This window comes from Triturus cristatus, chromosome 5_2, assembly GCF_964204655.1.
Source record: "Triturus cristatus chromosome 5_2, aTriCri1.1, whole genome shotgun sequence".
NCBI classification, from domain to species: Eukaryota; Metazoa; Chordata; class Amphibia; order Caudata; family Salamandridae; genus Triturus; species Triturus cristatus.
Genome location: NC_140588.1, coordinates 905,213,176 through 905,237,409, shown reverse-complemented (window position 1 = coordinate 905,237,409; position 24,234 = coordinate 905,213,176). Strand labels below are relative to the sequence as shown.

At 42.7% G+C, this 24,234-nt stretch overlaps 1 protein-coding gene and 1 long non-coding RNA gene across 3 annotated transcripts in view; one reads left to right on the top strand and one right to left on the bottom strand.

The window, feature by feature from the left end:
- The window catches only part of LOC146829402 (uncharacterized), a 90,767-nt gene extending 87,793 nt beyond the window's left edge, over positions 1 to 2,974 (bottom strand). The window contains exon 1 of the long non-coding RNA XR_014962238.1: positions 2,780 to 2,974. This is a non-coding gene — a long non-coding RNA (uncharacterized LOC146829402). The remainder of the gene's footprint in view (positions 1 to 2,779) is intronic.
- An 894-nt stretch (positions 2,975 to 3,868) lies between these two features.
- The window catches only part of UPF3B (UPF3B regulator of nonsense mediated mRNA decay), a 291,003-nt gene continuing 270,637 nt past the window's right edge, over positions 3,869 to 24,234 (top strand). For both annotated transcript variants that reach the window (XM_085608075.1, XM_085608076.1), the window contains exon 1: positions 3,869 to 4,143. In XM_085608075.1, coding sequence (XP_085464201.1) covers positions 4,033 to 4,143 — 111 coding nt within the window. In that variant the 5' untranslated portion in view covers positions 3,869 to 4,032. The remainder of the gene's footprint in view (positions 4,144 to 24,234) is intronic.

Genomic DNA, 24,234 nt, shown 5'->3' with positions numbered 1-24,234 from the left:
GAACAACGCTACTCAGTGATCAATTGGAAGCACTGGCTGTTTATTGGGCCGGCAGACATTTTAGAACTTATTTATAGGGCATACCTTTTGTGATCAGAATGGATTATAAGCTGTTAATATATGTTTTTCAACAAAGGGGTCAGGTATACTATCACCTAGAATTGCAAGATGGTTGGTCAATCTGGAAGAATGTAATTTTGTGATGCAATTTCTTCCAGGCTCGAAAATGTTTTAGCTAATGCTCTATCTAAGAACAAAGTTGTGGTGGGGACACGTAACTTTTCTGGGGACGACTTGCAGGAATTTGGATGGGTTGCAGACTCGGAATGTTTTGATGAAGAACCCATCACAACGAAAGAATGGTTGGATGCGGTTAAGGAGGATGCTGAATTGGCAATTTGGGCTAATGGTATTAGGGAAGGCTGGTCTGATGTTACAGACATGAAAGGGTATGTACAAATTAAGGATGAACTGAATGTGGATGAGCGGGGCGTCAGGAGAGGTGGCAGACTCGTTCCTCCAATTGCTTTGAGGAAAATAATTATAGCTCGTGTGCACCAGGGTCATCTAAGGAGGACCAAGACAAAGAGTAGGTTGAGAGAATTGTTCTGGTGGTCAGATATAGACAAGGATGTGGAGGAGGTGGGTAAAGAATGTGCTCTATGTGGAAATAGTGACAAAATATTGAAAAACAACCACTTTAACCTATCAGTTACCCTGCTGGTTCCTGGTTGAGGGTTGCCATAGATATAATGGGTCCTTTTGATATTATGGGACATCGTAACAGGTTTGTGGTAGTCATGGTGGACTACTACTCAAAGTGGTTTGAGATTGAATTCATGAGCGAAATGACAAGTAAAAAGGTTATACAGTTCATGGAGAAATTATTCAATAGAGAAGCTTATCCGGAGGAAAGGATATTGGATAATGATTCACAATTCTGTTCCCAGGATGTAGACACTTATTTATGCCACACGAACATTTGTCATTGCAAAACTGTAGTATACAATCCCAGGGCCAATGGTCTTGTTGAAAGGGTCAATAAGATTGTGAAGGAAAGCATTCAATTGGCAGTGGCAAATGGGAGAATTATTATTGAGAATGTTAAAAAAATGTTATGGGCATGCAGAACTAGTATACATTGCACCACAGCTTTATCTCTGATCTACTGAGAAAGAGGAAACCGAAACTGGCTTTTGATTACAAGACAAGAAGTATTGAGGTTGATGAGAAGGCATTGCAGAATAAAGTTGGGGAAAGCTGATATTGCATAAAAAGTATTTTGATGAGAGGAGCAGAGCTAAGGAGGGGTTATCTTCAGCGTGTAACTCCCTTGCCCTGACGAGAGTGGTGGTTTCTGCCTGGCTTAGGCGCAAGCCCTAGCCAGCCAGAAATCCCATTTCTAACACTGTGCTTCAACAATAGAGGTCAAACGTCATGCTATGTTTTCTGACACGTCCCTGCTTATTTTTTTAACATAAGATTGGTGTTTCCTTTTCTTTCTGACACCAAATTGAGAGGAGCTTTTAAAGTAGATTATATGACAATCTTAGGATGTCTCTGTTTTTTGCAATAAATTGTAATACCTGGAAATTAATTGTATGCATAAGTACATTTTTTTATTTTTTATTCTGAAGTGTGCTAGAAACAGAGTTTAATAGACTCAAAATACAAAGCCATTTTAATTGGTAATGCACAAATGATAAATATTCATAGAACCCCCATTTTCACACTTTATTATTTGAGTGCTGTATGTTATATGCTTTTAGCAGTAAAGCTGTATGTATGGGCAAAGTTAGTGCCCATTTTAATGGAAAATGTGCAGTCTGTAAATGACAAAGCGCTACCACATGATGTTTTAGTTACTTTTAGGATGGGCTTCTGGACAGTTTTCGACCGGCACCAGTGGTAGTTTAATGCCCAGCCGGTACAAAAATAAGAAAAATCAACTAAAGTCTGTATTTTTGGCCCTTATATGTACATACTTCAAACTGCAAATATAAACAGAAAACACTTAAATGTGTTCTACAGCTGGATTAACAATTGCTGACTAATAATTAAAATAAATATGTGCCGGCCTTTGCAAACTCTTAAACTACAAATGGGCAGTATTTTACTCTCTGAAAGGTGGCAACTCTAGATACATCCAAATATTATCCGTCCTCATGCCCATTAATCGACAGGTGGGTTGTGAAAGTTTGTCGTTCTAAAAAGAAGGTTGTGGTTTTAAAAAGTTTCGGAGCCACTGACAGTATTGTGCAGTGTTCAAAATCTACTTTTCTCAGGCATCATAAACCTTTACCCAAACTACTGACCATTAATGGAGTATTAAAAGGTACGCAAGTGGTGCAGTTATTCTACATAACACTTGGAAGATTAAGAACAACGTATGCCTCTTCCTAAATACCTTTCACCATTGGTAATGTCCATTACTCTATTCCCCTGTGCCTCCTGTAGAGTCCCCCCCCCCCCCCAGCCTGGGTACCCACAAAGGACTATGTCAAATACGTTGTTTAATAATACACCTCTTTGTTCATCTGCAAGTACCTGCGAACTCAACTTTCTAAACCAGCCTTCAGTGCATTCCGCTCTAACACTTATCTCACAGTTCTAAAGAGTCCATCTGGAGCCAAAAGGACTCCATCATTTCTATTTCGCAAGACAGTACAAGTCCAACAGTCTGTAGTCCTGTAACGGTTCTGTGTTCATGATAGTTATCTGACTCTGTCACTCCAGTCATGACCACTATCACCAGACCCAATATTCTCCATGCACTCACCTTGCCCCCGTTGGTAAAGCGGTGAATCCAGATGGTGGAAAGACCCGGCACCATCAGACAACCAGTCATGACGGCCAGCCCCGGAAGGATCTCGTACCACATGAGGTAGCAGAAAAGGTTCTTGATAGGAGGACAGTGGACTGCACCAATCTGCTGCCCAGGGTCACCCTACACTTCACAATACACCACCGGGTCACGGTCACAAGAAATCTCGCGATAGTTCACAGAACGGAAGCAAACTCTACGTGGACGACAGAATGGGGGAAATTACCAAATTGAAAAGGGCGGCCATGTTTAAAATGCGGGGGAACCTAAAATAAAACACATTTTAATGGAAATTGAATAAGTGCTCTGCTGCATGTTTGCCAAAAGTGGTTAGCAACTAATTTGAACTTGTATTTACAAGTGTATTATATGAGTATATTTTAAAATATATTTTAGATATTTATACTCAATCATATCGGTAGATGCTGACTAACGTTAATATTAACAACTTCTGAGGGAAAATTTTAAATAAATTATGAATGCTGGTCGAAATACGGGGTTAGTGTCTACAAGTTCTAAATCTCATGACCCTTTTTTGTAGTCCAGATGGCGCGGAGAAATTCGAGTATCATAAGAGTGCACCTTGGGCGGTGTATGCGTAGGTGGTGGTTTGTTCGCTGACGTCTGGAGTCACAATACCGCCGCTATTGTTCCTGAATGATAAGTTCTGTTGGTGTGTGGAGAGGGTTTTGTAGTGGCGTTGTTGAATTGACATGCGGAATACCGTTCAAGACTACTGACTATAGTATGCGTTGTAGTTAGCATATCTATTTTAATTTGGCAATGAGCTAAATGGTTTAGCATTCAATTCTCGATTACAATATTTTTTTAAAGAACGCGCCACACTTTTGTACAGAGATTATTAAGTTACACATATTAAAATAATAAGTATATTAGAATCATTTCACTGGCTGACCAATTCATTAATTCTCCTGACGCTCCTATTCAACTGAAGGGGAAGTGTATGCAATACAAGATGGCTACCTCGTTTACCTTAAGTTCTTGTATTGGGCGCTCAGTTCCTTTCGGGCTTGCCCAGCGCGTAATGTGCTGCCTAGTGGGACAGTGACGTCTCGCGTGTTTTTGTTGAAGTTGATGGCCGCCAGTTGCTAGCATCTCAGAAGCAGTGAATGGTTAGAGCAGCGCTCTCCTGTTGTGTGTCCTAAGAGCGGGTTAAGTGTCAATAAGACCCACTCATCAGCACGGCCATGAAGGAGGACAAGGAGAATACTAAGCCGCGCGACCGGCGGTCGGAGCTCAGAGGCGAGGACTCTGAGCGGCAGGACAAGATGAAAGAAAAGAAGGAGATCTTCAGCAAGGTGCGCACCGAGATGTATTCCCGGGACAGCGTTGGCAGCTGAGGCACCAGAGTGGGAGGGTAGTAGAATGGCCACAGCATATTGACCTGGTCTTGGGGAAAGTTCCTGAACCCTAACAGTGATGGTAACACCCGGGTCCTTAACCCACACAGTCCCTAGCAATTACCTCAGGTACAGAGCACAAATACAGTCACTGTCACAGAAGTTCAGCGCTGACTGACTTATTTGACCTTCTTTACATGCTGGAATTTTCAGGTATTTTTTTTAAGAAGCATGTGCCTTCAAGTGTTATCAGACCCTTGTTGCTGCTGGCAAGAAAACCATGAAATTTGCCATAGTGTTATTAAGGGCAGTTTCTCAGTTAGGGGATGCGGCTATTATTGGTATACAACTTGCTTCTATAGTTTCTCAACACATACACTCCGCCCATTGCCTTGAAATCTTACTTTGTAACTTGTTTTGCAATGTGATGTTGACGTACCTTTGCAACTGTGCAACTATGTTTTTTTCCCAGAAAGATGGCGTCTTGCGTGACGAGACATGTCTCTCTGTGATCCAATGTCCGCTGCCAACAGACATTTTGTAATAAGGCTTTGGTAACGAGGTATCACTCACGTGCAACCTTTTGCAGATTGGTCTTTGTAACGCTGACCTTCAAGTCTTTGGTATAAAGCATTAAAAATGCGTTTGTGCTGTCAGAATGTGCTTAAGTGAGTTGGCGACTAAATAAGCACTTATTGCTTACTAAGATAAGTAGAGCAGAGAAAAGGATTTAAGATTTCCTTTCAAATGCTAGTCATGTTAGCCTTTTTCGGAAGTCTTTATTTCTTACATAAGAATGCTGTTGTTGCAAAGTATGTTGCACTTGATGGTAGGATTACAGACAATACTTGTTAACAAAACATGTCAGTATGAATTGTTCAGCCTGCAAGCTCTCGCTTGAGTTTAACTAGTTCAGATTTTGCAAAAAATATTTTTCTCTCACGAAAAGTAGTGCTTCCAAAACGGTACATTTTGCTGATTGGGTTTGGTGCATATTACACTTGCTCCTGTTAAGGCAGGCACTTTGTGCATTATTGTTTTATTGTACACCATTATTCAAATAGGGCTGTAACCCAGTCTGGCTGCACCAAGGTGTATCTCTGTTGTATACAGAATCTGCTCACGTTGATAGTTTTTGTGATTTTTACAATTCACACCGGTGTGACTGCGCTTTGTTTTGTGGACATCCTGTTTTCTCATTTTATATGGTCTCTTTTCATATTCATGTACCTAGGCGAACATAACAAAAACAAGCTTTTATAGCGGTTGAGATATTTGAGGCACACGTCTATGATGTTTTCCTTCTTATTTGAAGGTGCAATACAGACAATTAAAAATAACTGCATTTTGTTTTAATGTATTTTACTAATCACAGTTGATGTAAAAGCAAAAGATAAGGGGAGGAGGTTAAATTGGAGCAAGGTCACCCCCGAAGATTTTTTACACACTATTATAACAAAGGTCGGCCAGGATTTAAACATATGTTCAGACCCACTTCATTATGGTGGGGATGTAATAGCATCCTATGAAGCTATTTGCTCTCAAGTGGCCAAGGACCTTACAATTAATAGCCGAGTGGTTAAAAATAAACTTGCATTTGGTTGGTTCAACCATAATTGTACTAAAGCCCATAGTTTACTTAAAAATGCTCTTAATGATAGTCCTAGGAATAAATGGCTAGTTACTCAGCTTAGGAAAGAGTACGCAAAAGCAATACAGGCTCGGAAAAAGGAAATTAAACAAGATGCGTGGGCGGCCTTAATGGACAATGCTATCTTGAAAGATAGTTCTAAGTTTTGGGCAATTATCAATACTCCTTTGTTATCTGGCACCCAGAACTCTGTATTAGAACTTAACATCTCAGAGGAGGACTGGTTATGCCACTTTGAAAAAATTTATGGAAGTAACATAGAGTTGGAAGCCTTTGAGATACCAATTTCTAATCCTCCCACGACATCGGTTAGCTTTAACATAGAGGAGGTGGAGAAAGCAATTGAGGGAACGGCTGGGTGCAAGGCGCCAGGCCCTGATGGAGTGCCCTCTGATATGTTCAAGGCTAACCTTAAGTACTGGGCCAAAATTTTGATGAACGTTTTTAATACTGCGGCTGCTACAGCTTTCCCGAAGTCATGGTCCCGTTCAATTATAATCCCCGTGTTTAAGAAGGGCCAAAGGGGAGATCCCAGATGCTATAGGCCTATATCCTTGCTGGACTCCTCAATTAAAATCCTAGGAAAGGTTATTTTAGCTAGGATAACGAACTGAGCCACAGAGAAAGGCATAATAACCAACGCCCAGTATGGCTTTAGATCTGGGAGGGGTACAGAGGACCAATGTCTTAACTTACATTTAATCGTATCCAAATACACGAAAGCTGTAGGGGGCTCGATCTTTCTAGGTTTCATGGACCTGTCCACGGCTTTTGACCTGGTTAACAGGTCAAAGCTTTGGTCTATGCTTTTGGAACTGGGACTTGACCGGCCCCTTGTATTTTTTGGCCGACTTACACAAAGACCTGAGAGCTTCAATAAGGATGACTCAGGAGGGGAAATGTACCGCTAGTTTTAAATCTGGAAGAGGAATGCACCAAGGCTGCATCCTTGCCCCGATGTTATTCACACTGTATATAAACTCTTTGGAAGATAATCTGCTAAGAGCTACTCCTGATATTCCGCGTATGGGAGGAACATCCATCCCTGTACTCCTCTACGCAGATGACGCAGTTTTATTGGCACGTACTCCTCTCGGTTTACAAAGATTACTAGATTCCTTTGGGGATTTTATGAAATCATTGGATCTTGTAGTCAATAATGGTAAATCGCATATTATGTCATTAGATAAGGGAAAAAAACATGTTAAAACCTTTTACTGCGGCGGGGAAGTAATTTCCAGAGTGAAAGTGTTTACATACCTGGGAGTTGTTTTCGATGAAAAAGGATCCTGGGTACCACAACTCTCGACAAAGGTAAATGCTGTGAGAAATTCCTCTGCTGCAATATTGGGTTTTGTGAAAAGACTAGGAGGAAAGCCCTGTGAGGCTATCTTAGCTATTTATCAAGCTAAAACTATTTCAATTGCCAGGTATGGGGCTGCAATATGGGGGTACATTAAAGCTGATCCCATACAAAGAGAAGAAAATAAATTTCTACGTTCCTTACTCGGCCTCCCACAATCTGCTGCGACCCATTCGGTCCATCTAGAGCTGGGGATTGGTTACATTTTGGACATAATAAAAATTGCCCCAATCCTGTTATGGATCAGAATTTGGTCAAATCCGAATCTCACGCTAAATCATAAAATCTTGAAGGATTGTATTAAACTTAACACTAAGGAAATCCAGTGGCTGTCCTACATTAAAACGTCAACTAAGCAATTAGGGCGCCCAGAGATATTTACCAATCCTGAAGGCATATGTAAAGCTGACTTAAAGTGGGTCAAAATAAATTATATTAAGTATAGTGAAGCTGAGCGAGAAGCCCAGGAGTTAAGTAAACCTTCAGTCAGGGCTCACTTCCTGCTTATTTTGTCCTTGACCATACAACCTTATTTGTCTACTGTTATGAATTCTTTTCATAGATGGTTACTGACAAAATTTCGTTTTAATCATATTCACCTAGTACTAAGTGATTCATAGGGTTGGTTTAGGCCGGAAGACATGACTCCTTGTAAATGTGATAACTTCTCTCTCCAAGATACCATGCACTTTGTTTTTTTGCCCCCTGTATCTTGAAGCAAGAAAAAGGTTTATTTTCCCAATACTGAAAGAGAAAGCCTTTATACAGACTAAACCTGCATTACTGTTTTTACAATTAATGGAATCCCCTGTAACCATGTTTGGTGTTGCTAGCTTTCTCGTTGCATCTATTAGGAGTAGGAGGAATAGACATGCTGCTTTACTGGAGGAAACTATTTCGTTTTTATAAGTTTATTGCCTGTGATTAACTGTTTTTTAACAATGAAAATGTTTTCAACTGTTTTTTATTGTATTGTATACTTTTATGATTTTAAATAATCGAATAAAGTGGTGATGATGATGATGATGATGATGATACTAATCACTACCACTGAGCTGTGATTACTAAAGGTGGTTTCACAAGCCATTTACATCCCTGATCGGATATGATTAGATTAGATTAGGTTAAAAGCTTATAAAGTGCCTGGTTACTCCAATGGAGTCTCCCCGCGCTAGGAATTCTTCCTCTCTGTAAAGTGGGCCCCTATCCGAAATAAAGGTAATCTTAGCACCAGTCGACCTAAAGAACCATGTTTTGAGTTTCCTTCGGAACAGAACTTCTGCATCCTAAGATCCAGCGGCAGTTGGTTCCAATCTTTAGCTGCTAAGTAGCTAAAGGAGCTACCTCCTAAGCATGCCCTTTGAATTTTTGGCACTGTCAGCTGTGCAGTGCCCGCAGACTTAAGATTCAGATTAAGTCTGTAGGGGGTGAGTAGAGGCCTGAGATAGCTGGGTCCTTTCTCGTTCAGAATCATATGGCAAAAGCACATAGCTTTAAAAGTCACTCTATCCTGCACCGGTAACCAGTGTAGTTCCCTAAGAGCAGTTCCCACCGTGGCTCACCTTGGGATGTTCAATAGTATCCAGGCTGCCGCATTCTGAACTCTCTGCAGCATTCTCATACTACTTTTGGTGAACCTTGAGTAGAGAATGTTGCAGTTATCCAAGTGAGATATAATCAAAGCATGAATGATTATCTTTTTTGCTACCATAGGTAAAAGATCTTATATTTTCCATAGCATCCTTAATAAGCCAAAACAGGTACCGGCCAAAGCTAATATCTGTTCTGCAAAAGAAAGGGTGTTATCAAACCATACTCCTACGTTTTAATCTTAGGTTTGGGAACCAGGGTCGGACCTAATTTTTCGGCCACTCCTTTCCTGCTATAGGTTTTCGTGCATTTAGTTGGTGGCAACTGAGATTCATCCAGTTGACCAGATCGATTAAGCAAGCTTTAAATTTAGGTGCAGCCTCTACATCCTTCTGTTCTAACGTGATGACCAGCTGAGTGTCATCAGCATAGGACACCAGCTTCACCCCATGTTTTAGGACTGTGTCCGCTAGAGGGCGCATGTAAACGTTAAATAACGGTTTAAGGGCAGAGCCCTGTGGCATCCTTGTAACAGAAGTCGGATTTCCGACTTAAAGGGCCGTTGAAGGACTTGAAAGGATCTGTCCTGTAGGAAATGCTTGATCCATTCCCAAGTGCCGCCTCTGATACAAGCATCCCACAACTGTTCCAGGAGAAGGCCGTGGGATACTATATCAAAAGTTGCACTTAGATCCAACAGCAAAGAAAAATAGTTTTCCTTACAGATAGTATTAGCCTTCCACTCTGATATTATGACTATAAAGTTTCTTCTGTGGATTACCAAATATGTTTGGCCATTTGTGGACCGTGATCACTTTGTGTGTAATAAAATATCTAATAATTTACAAACCAGAAACTCCTGTGTTGTATAAGTTCCAATAAATACAGTACAATACAAAATTCCCCACAATACAGCATCTTAGTGCATACTTTGTAATCCTAATGTGACTTATTACAATCACATGTTTTTTTTACAGTGATTTTTGTGCATAAATGCGATCCAATGCTCCTGATGACTCCTCACCACTACTTATTTTGCGCCTATGTTTGTGTACTTAAACTTGATTTTTGTTCCTAGGTGTGTTCTTGAACCTGAGTCTCACCACCCTCCTGTTGATTAGTGTACGAAGGGTGATTTTGCACATAAATGTATTTTGCATCGTAAAGTGGCTCAACTGTCATTAGAATCGTTGTCCCTGATTTTATTTATACTGAAACATAGTAGTGATTAGATTTGTATAGATTCGTAAGAGAAAAACAGTTAGAAATGGAGTTCTTGGATGGCTTAGGTATGCACCCTGGCCAGACAGGAACCCTCGCTCTAGTCAGGGTAAGCGGGTACACTCTAAAAAAATGGCCTGAGCTCACCCTCTGATAGCTTGGCACTAAGTGGTCAGGCTTATCTAAACAGGCAGTATGTAAAGTATTTGTGCAACACGCACACTCAGTAACACAATGAATACTCAAAAGGGGGAAGGTAACCCCCTGAAGCAAATAATTCTAGGTCTGGGTGCAGGGGGAAAAATACTGCAAGGAAAATTATGTTTACCCACAGGCCTGTATTACTTCGGTTTCGCTGATACATGCTGTTGGTACTGACCCACTTTTAGTAAAATATTCTCATATGAAAATATTGTCTTAAGATCAATTGTATTCTATTTACGGTCACAAATATATATATTCCAAAAACATTGTCGCAAAAATCATTTCATTATTAACAGGTGTCTACAAACACATTTTAGGATTCATTTCTGTGTATTGTGACACATTTATAGGCATACATTTTTATTGTTTTTGTTAAAAATACAGTGGTGTCACCATAGGTGAAACTCCTATAATCATACCCAACACTATCACATTCTTACTACCATCCACACTGTACCACTAGTATTTATGAAAGTCCCAGTTTTCTACACAGAAAACCGTACCTCAGCAGTAATACAGCAATTGTTATCCGCTGTGGTCCTGTCAACTGGGATCTGTTATCCAACAGAGGTCAATGCACATTTCGGTGTGAGCATATAATGTGCCTGTCACATTTTTCAGGACCACACAACAATGTTCTAGATAATTTCCATAGGTGGGTATGATATGAAGACTCTACTAAAAGCAGAACAAAAAATGGGGTGAGGACCAACAAAAATCACCTCCTATGCTTTGAGGGAAAACCTTAATATTAAGGGTAGGTTGCCATGTGTGATACCAGGAAAGTAGCATCCAAGAATGGTGTTGTGCAGATTGTGATGGTGTGGGAAAGGCTTACTACTTCATCCAAACATTCCTGGTATAACGCCCATGCGTGTTCATTTTTTCCTATGCCAAACATGCAATTTTGAATAGAATCCCATAGATTAGAGAAAAGAAAAAAATATATATAGAAAAGCAACTGGTGAGATAGATGTGTGAAGAATCTCTTAATTATTTCTAGTGTATATCAGATCACCCATGCAAGATTATATTTGTAAAAATGTCTACACTTAGTTTCTTTTATGGACTTCCCTAATCCTAGTGTACTTACATTCCTTAAGGCCTAGGTGAGAATCTTAGAGCACAGTCTCTTTAGATGATGCACAGGTCTATATGGGTGCATGCATTCATAAACAATCCTATTCATTTAATACATTAAAAAAATAGGTGAGTGTTATCCTGACAAGATATAGGGACATAATATAAAGTTGCTGTGGAAGCGTCTAGTGTTACCTTGGTTCTGTGAGAACTTGGTGACTACCAGATCTGTAGGTGCGCCTTATATGTGGCACTTCGTATAACCTTGTTTGCTTTAGGTCTCCACAGTCAATAACCTGGTTAGTAACAAAAGATGGAAGAAGAACAGAGTTGGGTGGCTTATTCGATCAATTGTGACCGTACCGTCTCAATAACGGTAACGTATAGCTAAGCATCAGATAAAAACACGTATATAGCATCACAAAAAGGGAGAGAGATGGAGGAGTAGATAACAAAGAGATTAGAGCCCTGCTAACCTTTGTCTTCTGGGGATATATGTGCAGAACAACAGAGGATGACTTGGACTGTTCTTACTGTAGGCAAGTTCCAGTGTCCAATGAAATGGATTAGTGTTTTTTATGTAATTATAAAACTGAAATAAGGCTATTAATGTAGAATGAAGTTTTCTTTTTAACTGACTTGCTTTAAATATTGCATAGTCAAGAGATGCAAATTCAGAGGAGGAGACAGTCAGCCCAAAGGACACAAATGAAGAATTTCCTTAAGCGAAATTGCTAGACTGCAAAAGCAATGCATAGCGTATATTTTATAAATAATGTTTGACACTAAAATACGAGTGTTGGCAACAATAACTCCTGTCTGTGTGTAGCCGAAAATGAAGAACACACTACAGGGCTTACCCGGTGCTCGGTGGCTCATCAAATCGAGTCCTACCAAATAGTAAAGGTACGCGTGGTACGTATCCCGCAGCGTCCAGTTGGTAAATGATAACCTGGAAGTTGTATTTCAAAATTATGGCGTGTGTATGTGTAACATGCGTACGCAAAACCGCCCAAGAGACGCTGGTGAAAAATGTCCGCCATATTGGAGTAAGTTTTCCTGGTGATTGGGACACTCGATTAGCTGGTGGATCAGGGGCAGTGTTTAAAGCAAAGATGGCTTAAAAGATGAACCATGCATAGAGTACTACTTGTAATGATGGTCTTGTTAACATACGGTCTCCAAATAGCCCATACCTACATGGGCATAATATATTGTGATGTGATATGCTATGATGAAGCAGGCAGTTACATGAAGCTGATGAATTTGGTAACAAAGAAAATCTGGCAGTGAGAAGCAAGTGCAGACTACTAGAGATGAATTAGCTGTAGCTATCTTGCACACATCTAAATTAGAGATTCGCGTGGTACACTTGGTCGATATGACCAGATCTCCTGAATTGTGACGCCATCTTCGAAAGGGGTCTGCATGCAAAGGTCCTGCTTTTAACATGAAGAAAAAAATCCACACGATGAATGTAACTTTTCCTAAATTTCCAAATGATGCTATACATGTTGCCCAGGAATGCAAATATCCCCTTGTACTCACTATATGATATTAATACTCACTGTATGATGCTAATAAGGGGGGTGCCCTACTAGAAATACTCAAGGGTCTACTTATACCTAGGAGAATTCTACAATGTATCAGTGGAATGGGATGAATAGCTGCCAGGATCATACTATTTAATGATTTAAAAAATGGGAGGAAAAATGACAAAATGTAAAAAATAACTGATGGCAACTCAATCCCTTTATGTGACTTTCCATATGATCTCTTAAATTATTCCTTCTTTTATCATATTAAAGGAGAAAATCCAGAAGATTTCTCTCTCGTTACATACTTTCACCATAGTGTGTCCTGGTTTCTGTTTGACCTTTTCCAAGATAAGCCATGCAATTTCCATTTATGAATGTTTCAGATTCAAGAAATGTTGTACCATGGTGGCCTGCGTTTTTTTTTTTTTTTTTTTTTAGTTTGAATCACAGATTTGTGTCTGATACGGAATTCCCTCACTGTCTCTCGATGTATCCCAGACCACATAGACACCTGGGCAAATATATGATCTTACTTCTACAGTTTGTCATGTCCTTAAGTGTACCAAACTGTCCATGATATTCCCATCCAGCATACACTGGTCTTTGGTATAGGTACGGCTGCAACATTCACGAGGGGCAGAGTCCCACAGCGAAAGTAGGCAGGTGAAGTCTGAGACTTAAGGACCAGGGGATAAGCCAGCAAGTCCTTGGAGATCACTTTGGCAGAAGGCAGAGTCCAGTTCTCCTTCAACAGAGTCAGAGAGCAGCAGGCAGCAGGGCAACAAGCAGTCCTTCCATGAACGCAGTTGAGTCCTTTAGGCAGCACCGCAGCTCCTCTGGCAGAGCTTAGTTACAAGGCCAGTAGTGTTTGATTTCAGGGGTCAGAGACCCAGTATTTATACCCCAAAATGCCTCTGAAGTGGAGGTGACTTCAAAGCAAAGCCTTTGAAGGGCACAGGTCCCCTTTCAGCCCTATCTTGTCTGCCAGCCTATTGGTGTGGGTTTATCAGTGCTTTGTGTGAAGACGGGACATTACCTATTGGAGTGTAGGCGTCTGCTCCTCCCTTCCCTCTTGGCCAGGGAGACCCATAAGTATAAGTATCCTGTGTTTGTGGCTGTCTAGAGGGACTGCACAAAGTGTAGCTGTCACCCTACCCCAGACGTGTATTGGAGACAGGCTGTAAGGCACACAATGAGGTAAGAGCAGAGGAATGTCCACTTTCTAAAAGTGTGACTCCTAAACTAGTAATGCAAATCCAGTAAAGTAAGTTTGTCATTACCAATCCAAAGATATAAAACATGAAGCAGCTGCTTCTCTGCAATCAGAAATTGCAGCTTAAAGGTTTTTTAAGGAATCCCCAATGTTAACCTATAAGAGGAGCAGGCCTCACGGTAGTGAAAAACGAATCTGGGTGTTTGTCACTACTAGGACATGTAAAACAACTAGGTACATGTCCTTCCTTTTTTCTTACATAGCACCGTGCCATTAGGGTTAACTGGGGTCTACCTTAGGGGTGACTTATATGTAATAAAAGGGGAGTTTTAAGGCACCTCTGGAAGAAACAATAGCGGTGGTGGGTAAACAAAAAAGTTCAGACCAGTCTTCCTCTAACTTCGAATCCTATGTCTCTGGCCGCTCACCGATGTTGGATCTCCTTCTGCTAATTCAAAAGATGCTATATGGCCTTGCAACAAATGAGTCCTTGAAATCCGAGGCTTGCCTTTTAAAGGAGATTTTTTATGAACTAAAGTCAATAAAGACATGCATGCTCTCGTAAGACCTGTGTCCCCTCAAGATCCTGACCCTCTAGCGGAGGGGCTGGCTGACAAGGCCTTTACGAGGTCTTCTTTGCCTTGGAAAGTAAGGAAAAGTACATCTGTAAGCATGTTCAGAAGGCCAATGTTAGTAAGGAGATGGCATCAGGATTGGCAGGAATTTTACACCTTCTCCACCAGAGGGAAGGAAAAAAACTACCGAGGGAAAAAGGTGCTAGGAAGTTTTCTCAAGGGTCTAGGGAGATTTGTCCTGCCAAAGAATTGGTCAAGGCACCTGGGGTAGAAGTAAAAGCAGGGAGAAATAAAGGAGAAAATACAGGAGGGAAGTGGAAACATCAAGGCAATCTGGTACAGAGAGGGCTGGTTTTGGACCCAAATAAGTGTTGCTAAAGGCAAGAGTGAAGAATTTAACAGATTAAGAATTAACAAGAGATCCAAAAATAAAAGGTGATTGCGAGAACTGCCCTTCTGTCTTGTAGGAGCATCTCTCCGTCCAGTTTGGATGGCTATTAGTATTAGTTCCCCTTAGACGCCACAGTTGCTACTCAAGCGGAGCCAAAGTCATAGCAGAAATATCTCAACACTCAAATGGGGCCCATAAATCACCTTGTGTGTATCCTGATGTTTTTCGGCAGTGGGAAAAGGCGAAAAAAATAAAAACCTCTGAACAGGTCAGATCTTCTGGGGGATTTTTTAAATTGTAAGGCACTGGAGGAGATCGCATCTAGAAATATAGATCAAGTGGTTTTCAGGAAAACTGTAAGGTATTTGCTGAAGACGTCCGACTCTCTGTACTCTGCAATTCAGCCACTTTGTGCTTGAACGGTTTGGAACCTCAGCCGGGGAGATCCTGTTGCCAAGGTACAGCAGTTCTGGACTTCAGATGGCAGCTGCAAGAAACTAGTCTCTTCTGCAGGGGCCCCCACTATCTCTTAGTTTCGTGTCGTGTCACCTCAGCCATAGACACAAATGCTGTTGGATTTTCCATGTAGAGGTCCCACATTGGGCACCATTTGTGGAAAGCGCACCTCTGCGCTCTGGATAATTCCACTCTTGTCCACTTAAATCCAAAGGAGTACAAGTGGTTAGAGGTAAAACAGAGCAATTTTCTTTCACTCTTAAGCGGGTATAAATCAACAAGGAAAAACCTGTTCTGTGAAGGGAATGAACAACTGGAACATTTCTTTCATATTTATACTATATTTCAAACAAGTCTGTGTGCAGACTCCACCCCCTCCCCATGTCCATTGGAAATTTCCTTCCAGTTATACATTCGAAAAATTAGCTACCTACACTACGTTTTCAAGGTAAGTAATGTGAGAGAGACTTGCAGAGCTTGACTTATTGCTAATTGGATAGAATATTTTTTAGCTTACCATCTTAAAGAAGCACAAATGATTAACAAGGTGTAATTATTCTCGCAACTATTCAGTACTTTTCCAATGACACGGAGAGCAAAAGAATGCTTGATGTCAACACTTACATGGAAACATTTCTCAGACAATGTTATACAAAGTCAGGTAGATTAAAAAAAAAAAAGTCTGCACTCCTGTTCATATAATATAAACTTTTCCTCAAAGATGGTACCACGGTCACCCCCTTTTCTTTTGTACATGGTCCCGGCGAATAACCAAACAATCAAAGTAGAAGACAGAAGAAGCAGCGACAAGCCTACACAAACTGGGAGCCTTATGCAGGGAGGAGGCCACTATTGACAGTGAAGATTGGAAAAACAGTAACTCTCTGTAGTTAAAGTCTTGACTTCCAAGTGGTGGCTTAAGGGCTTTAACAACTTCAGGCTCAAATTGGGAACGTTGTTGCGCAGTATCAGAGGCCTCAGAAGTGGGCCCAGCCCGCCTCAAACATCTGCGGACGGGCGCAGACGGGCCTGCCCTTAACCCAGGCTTTGCCCGGGTGTGTCCAGCCCTGCGGGAATCAGCTAGGGCCTTTAGGCACCCGAGGCTCCTCCTCCCTCCAGACAACTGAGGCGTTCGCTGGGGACAGAGTCCCACCCCAGCACACAGCAACAGAGTCGGGCATTGAACCGGGCCCCAGAGGTAGGCAACAATCTTGCGCTGCGGAAATCAGCTGGAGCCTTTAGGCATCCCGAGGCTCCTCCCTCCAGACAGCCAAGGAGTTTGATGGGGGACCGAGTCCAACCCCAGCACACAGCAACAGTTGGGCCTTGAATCTGCCCCCACAGGCAGGCAACAATCCATTCACTTACCCATACAGCCACTCACACAACCATACAGCTACTCTCACACCCAGTTATTCACCTACACAGTCAATTACACACCCACTCACTCAGCCACTCAGTCACCCATACTAGCACTCTAACACACCCACCCACTCACTCACACAATCACTTATAAACACATCCATACAAGCACTCCCCCATCTTCTTGCTCACCCATACAGCCAATCACACACACTCACTCTCCAATACAGCCACTCACACACCAACTCACTTAACCAAACACCCACTCAAGGATCCACTCGCTCACCCATACAGCCACTTGCACACCCAGTCACTTACTCATACAGCCATTCAGACACCCACTCACTCATATAGTCCCTACAGACAGTTACCCACCCATAGAGCCACTCACACCGCCACTCACTCACCCAACAGCCACTGACACAGATTCACTCACTAATTTCTACAATTTGCAGCATCTCGCTCACCCACAGCTACTCTCACACACCCACCTATGCATCCATACAGCCACTCACACATCCATACACACAAGGATACATACAGTCTCACAGCCTCTCACTCAGTAGTAGTGCACCTAGTATACTAATTTAACTGTTGTAGGTTAGTATATATGTTTAACACCCATAAACTCTTAAAACCACTTAGACTCACTTGATGATGTCATCAGTGATGTAATATGTGAGGTCATAAGCAGTTCATTGCGGGGCGCAAGTTATAGTTAGTTCAGGTCACTATAACTGCTGAATTTCACTGATTTTGTATGAGTGAAATCTGAGCTTAACTATAAAGTCCCTGTAACCTTTGTGTTTTTTCAATTCAGGGAGTGTCGGTCTGTGTGTGTGTGTGTCTAGCTAAGGGGCCTGCGATGGTAATGGGACACGATTGGCATATCGAAACTCTGGCACATTTCGGGCTGGCAGGGCCTCCTGACTTTTGAGGAGCTGCAGAGACAATTTGATGTGGCAGCTTCCCAAATATTTTGATTCCGACCGGTCCAGCACGCACTCCAGGGGTACAAGGAGGCCTTTCTAGAAGTGGCATAGGCATCCCGCTGAAGTACAGAATTCCAACCCATCCTCACCCCCTCCCCCCCCAACCACTCCATCTCTCTTCTCCTCAACAGACTTGCGATCTCCCAGATCTATCAGACACTACTCTTCAACTACTGGCTACCCATTACGACACTACGAGAGTGGTGGGAGTCTGATCTGGGAAGAGCATCTGGACAAATACTGGGGAGAGGCACTTCGATACCCCAGAGAGGTCGCCATTACGTCTGGTTTCAGACTGGTGCAGCTGAAGATACTGCACCGGACGTACTTTATGCACACTGTATTCTCTGTATGGGCAGAGAGGGGGAACGACAAATGTTTGCGAAACTATGGTCAAAGACGCACTTTAATGCACACACTCTGGGACTGCCCCAAAATACAAACCTGGAGGGGAGGGGGAGGATGCATCTGTGGTGCTAGAAGGCTAGAAGATGACATGTCCACCACTAGAGAGTCTAGGGATATGGTGGCAGAAAATGCTGCTCCAAAACACTACACTCTTTTGTATGTGGCACAGGCCGTGGCGTGGCAGAACTTTGTGAAACAGTGGGGTAGAGGGGAGGTACCATTGATGACATGTTGGAAAATGGACTTGGACTGGTGTATGGATGCAAAGCGTACAGTGTATAAGGCCAGGGGCTGCCTGAAGAAATGGGAGAATGTTTGGGGTCCATGGCTGGAATATCGAGAAGTGGACTAATGGGCTGCTGCTACGCTGTTTGTTTCTGCTTATGTTAAGAAAAAGGTGAAAAATATTGATGTTATAGTGTATTTGTAGATTTGATTTTCCACGTTTGATTACTAAAATCAATAAAAAGAACTAAAACAAAATGTTTGACTTCATATTGTATTTTCAGCAAAGGGTGAAATGTTGGATACATTCATTTCCATTTCAACTCCTCGATGGAAACCACACTTTGCAGAGCGCATGGCAATGTAGTTAAAAACTTAATTGAATCGGGCACTATCTTATTTATTCCACTACAGGCACTGGACATAGTCAAGCAAGATGCTGCTGTAGCTTTTGTACACTGACACTCCTATTTTTTAGGTCTCGGCTAGACAACGCTTGCGCTGTCTCTTCGTGACATGGTATTCAATATGTGGGCTTCAGCCCACATATAGGACTTCCATTTGCTGGCTTTGTTGTTGCTCTCCTATTCTTTCTCCCCATTTGCCCATGGCAAGCAATTGTTATGACTCTTAAGTGTTTGCCCCTCACCAAGAGCAGGGACTAAGTACTTACACTGGTCATCATTTTAACATCTGTTCAGAAACTCCTTTTTTAGGTCTCGGCTAGTGTGGCTGCGCACATGCGCAGCTCTCTCGGCGAGATTGAATGATTTAGAGTAACTTCTGTAAAGGGCTTTAAGCCCCGCCCCCTCTTTTCCATTGGCTGTCGTCACCGTTTATGCTAAACGGTGGCCAGCCATTGGAAAAGAGCTTTTTATGACGTTTACTTTTGGCTTTTTCAGACGGCCCACTTGAACTGGCTCGCCTGCTTTCCTTTTGTCGCAAAAGGTTTCTTATCTTTATGGGGCCATGTGTTTCAAACACATGGCCCCATAAATACAAGCGATCCGGCTGCAGCACAGTCCTCTTTTGCTTTCGGGACCGCGCTTGGTAAAATACCTCTATGGGACTTGGCATTCTACACTACTTCCGGCGCTCATGATAAATATTCCGTCCGGATCACAATATATAAAAAGTTCCTCCTTTGTTCTTTCAGTCCATTAAATTGATATCGCATTTTGCTCGGCCATTTTTTGTTCAATGTGCGTACGCACCACGCAGCCCAAACCGAAACGCTTTCCGAGATGTCACCTTATAGGGTTCATTCGAATATCGGGGAACACTATTTAGGCTGCACCGGAAGAGAGCTTTCTTCTGAGCTGCTTCTGGATAGTAGCCGTCACTTCCTGTATAAGTAACCGTGGGCGGAAAGGAGGAGTCGGAGACTGCTTAGGGCACTCCTCTAGCCCGTAAAAGGGGATATTTCAGGGTTCTGATTGAAGGAGGGCACCGGGACTGAAAATCATAGGGGTATTTGGGCCCACGGGTCCGGTGCAAGGTCCTGAAGAAATGGCTTTGTTTTGGTCGCAAGGGAGTTATCTTTTGCTCGGGCAAGGAGGAAAGGTTGCTTTTTGGTCTGAGGCCCGATAGTCTGCTTCAAGACCAGGAGGTGGGGGCGGGGTGGGGAAGAATGGGCGCCTCAGGAGCTGTTGATGCGGGCTGCCTGTATGGACGGATGTAATCCACAAATAGGTGCACGGTTGTGTCGGAGGGCACCTTCCGTGGAAGTGGAGGGGGGATTAAGGGGTGTTGTGTGAATGTAGGAAGGTGGTAATGTGTAGCCCTTGCACCCGACTCTCGTTTGGGTTGTAGAGTAGTGAGGCGTGGCTGAGTCGCTATGGTCCGTATTGAGAACGTTATTTTATTCGGCACCAAGCTATGCATTTTATTGCACTGGGCTGCAGCACCATTGTTAATAAAGGTGTATGGTTTAAATACTAGCAGTCGCTCTTGGACGAACGTGAAAATCAATTTGTCCGACACCATCTTCTATTAGCTCAAGGATTTATGGACATAACGGGTTTCATTTATCAATCTTGCCAGACCGGATTATATGCTTATACTAGTGTGCTCTAGACACGATTTACCGGAGGTTGGCAGTACCATTGGGCAAAACATGGAACCCTTGACGCTGACAAAGGCACTTCACCCATGCACCTTTATTTTGTAGATTAGCATAACCTATTCCGCGTCCCATCCCAATACCATTGACGTCCTGCCCGAAAGCCAGTAATTGCGATGGAGAGTAAATCGTTGATAGAGGATCGTCTCCTTCGCACGGATGTTGTCATTCAGAAAACAACTTAAGACCTGGCTTTTTCCGTAATTTCCATCACCTCCTTCACGCTCTCCGCAGCGCTGGGATGCCTCCGGGTAGCCATGCGCTATATAAGAATATCTTCATTCATTCATTCATATGCAACATACGGTACAATGGCCGGTAGAAAATGTACTAGTAGCAGAGGAATCGGGCCTCTGAGATTCAACGAACTACCGCCCCCTCTGCAGTTTATTTACGAGATTCGTGAGATCGACGTACAATTTTAGACCGACTTTTCCTCTAATTTCGCTTTGAGCAGTTTACCCATTGTCCCCCAGTGTTTGCACAACCTTGTTTTCGTCCGGAGTCGATATGTTTGCATGTTGCACATTGAGCTAGCAAACCTCTACAGCCCTCCTGCACTTAATCCCACCCACTCCCGTTAGTTGATTTTGAACACGCTATTTTAAATCTTGACGTTTATAGTAACAAATCAGGCTCGGGTCGCAAATTAAACTGCGAAGTGATAACTCATTTTTTATAAATCCAGTTCAGTTTTGAATGTAGACTACCCTTTCCTAACTCTTGGTTTTTTGACGTTCCATCGGGGGCACAACAGCTTTCGTAATACACGGTTGCCCTCTTGTTGTGCTGCCATATTTTTTGGGCAGGGTTCCAACGTTATTCTTTGTGATGTCCTTGTTGAAAGCGAGTTGTGGCTGTTGCAGCCTCACATAAATATGAGTGTCTGTTTACCACCATGGCCACAACCCCGTCCACATGTACCCTCTTCTATCAGTGTAGTGGGATGATGTGGTACAGTGCGTAGAACTGTTGTGCGAGCAGATTAAGTATGTGGGCTTTTGGGGTGCCACTTACAGAACGTGACTTGAGATGTAGCTTCCAAGCCTTTCCAGCCCCTCTAATATCAGAGGGAAGTGAGAGTCACTGAAATTATGCGGCAGGGTCGACTAAACTATGCAGCATAATGCGTCTCGCCAAATATTTCACGTCATTGGCATTCGTTTTACCAACCAATATAGAAATAAGCAACAAAGTTAATCTTTTATGGAGGGCCTTCCGCTGCACGCACAAATTCACAAGTTAGTGAATATTCATCTTTATTATGCATGTATTTTTCAAAACTGAAAACACATGAAGCTTTACTCCTAAGAAAAGCATAAGTAATGGGAACTTGGGAGAAGGGATTTCTCTACAATAAAAACAATATGTTTTCGGGGGCGGGGGCGGGACATTTGTGTGTGCAATTCGCATCAGATATGAGCTGAGAATTTTCCACTTGTTGGAAATGTTGTATGCACAGCTCTTGTGGCATGATGTATTCTTCGAAATCCAAGCGAGTTACAGAATTTCACGTGTACTCCTTAAAAGTCTTTGTAAATCCCATTAAAGTAGGATATCTACGCCAATCAAAGAAGAACACATGCAGGAAAATAAGTCTAACTTTTCAGCCTTGAGCTTTGGGAACCTGCCCAGTTGTCTCAAAGCAAGCTCTTTCGAATTTGTAAAGCCTTTGTCCCTCTCACACATCTCCTCTGCCTCTGTGTCCCAATGTCTTCTCTCTCCACCTTAGACGTTTCTCTCCTCGCTCTGTGTCCTGATCTAAGTCTCTCTGATCAGCCCCTCACCCTTCCGTTGTTATTACATGCAATTTCAGCCATATAGGCTCGGTAGCATGCTATTCCATTGCCCTAAGCGAAAGAGGAAAGTCTTCACTGCGTAAATGAAGGACATCTTCCTTAAAAATGACACGCTGTGCGCGGATCTGCCACTTCTTCAACTCTCCCGAGCCATCATTACTGTGGAAATATGGATTTTTCTGGTCAGTTATGTCCCCTATCTTGGACCCCAACGGTTCCATGTGCATGTCACAAGTACATATATGTTCCCTCCAGTTCCAGTTATGAAGACGCAAATACATGTGCGTCCACCGTCAACATGTCCTTTGACAGATCCGCCATGAATAGGCCGGATATTCCATTCCTAAATATGAAAGGCCACCGGCTTTATATGGTTCACTTATGCCACTTTACAGTCCAGGCAAGTAGGCCCTGATTCTGTCATCAAAACTCCTCTTGCCTTCTGCCTCTGAAAGCTCCAGTCCAGCCTGTATCTGTGACCATGAACTTTGTCTCATTCTCTGCGCGGCTCACGAAGCCTGACATCAGCCTACTCTCTGCCAAGAACTGTATTTCACCTTCGAATTATCTGCCTCCCCCTCAGCCGATGCATTCCTGCCTAGTAGTTTAAGTAAACATTCTTCCAGTTACCAAGCAAAAAGGCCCATCTTCTCTGTCCTCATGCAAGTAATTCATAGCCCTGTTACCATGGAATATTCCTACCCCCTCGCATTCAGTGTAGACACTTAGACGCTTGTACACGCACGCACAGTCAGTATAGAATAGATTCTGTCCGAGAGTCCCTCTTTTATGGATAACATAGTTCTTTAAACATAGGATGTTAGATATGATTTGGGATTAGGTTGACTTGACCCCCCAGACTTCTCGTCTCCACATATAGAGCTAAATGTCAAGTCCCCGTCACCCCCTAGTTACACGTCAATTACACGTCATACTGCTGCGCGCGCATCTATGCCAAGTATTATCTTATAAATCCACCTATGTATTACATCATAACCAATCATGTTCCTTTTTACTCATTATTACACCCATTTTTCGGTTACGCAGACCAAACGTCAATGTCCTTATCAATTGTTACGCCTACTGTATTCACTTCATTATAATGTATGTACTATAAAAGTTACTTCTTGTCAATAAAGTATGTACTTCACTTCCTGAACCCCCGTGGTGATGGAACTTGAAGCATCCGATTATAATCGATCACCGGAATAAAGCCCATTCCGAAACTCTAATATCACGGATTCTGCCTCTCATTTTACTGAGCTATTTTATAATGTTTCTGTATCAAATTCAGTCCCGGTAAAGGAATTTTTATTTACCACATGATGGCGCCCGAACAGGGACACTTTCTCATCTCACGCGCCGGCGGTGAGTAGCAGGCCCGGTCTCCTGCCACAGCTGGACGGACAATAAACGCGTACCAACAGGATTTCCTGTATCTCCCTCCGGTCAAGCGGGGGCGACTGAGACTGCGATCAACACCCAGACGAGGCGGTGAGAAGTGCGAAGTATCCCGACCAGAGCCTAGCTGAGAGAGCAAGATCCGAGGTACACAGAGACCCACCAGTTCGAAGTCAAGCCCAGTTTCCGACGAGGCGAGTCGAGTCCAGTCCGGTTCAAGTTCAAGTTACCGAGGCCTTCCGTTTCCGAAGCTACCCGGTGAGTACCATTACTGGGGAGGCATTTCTGACGTGCACATAGGTTGTGCCGGTCAAGACGGGTTTGGGTACACAAATCCGGTCTGCACTGTTTTAGCAGTGTATCTGTACTGTTTAGCAGTATATCAAGTATTCCGAAGTATCTAGTAAGTGTCAAGAATCAAGCATGGTGATTTAGTTATGCAGACGATCATCATTGTT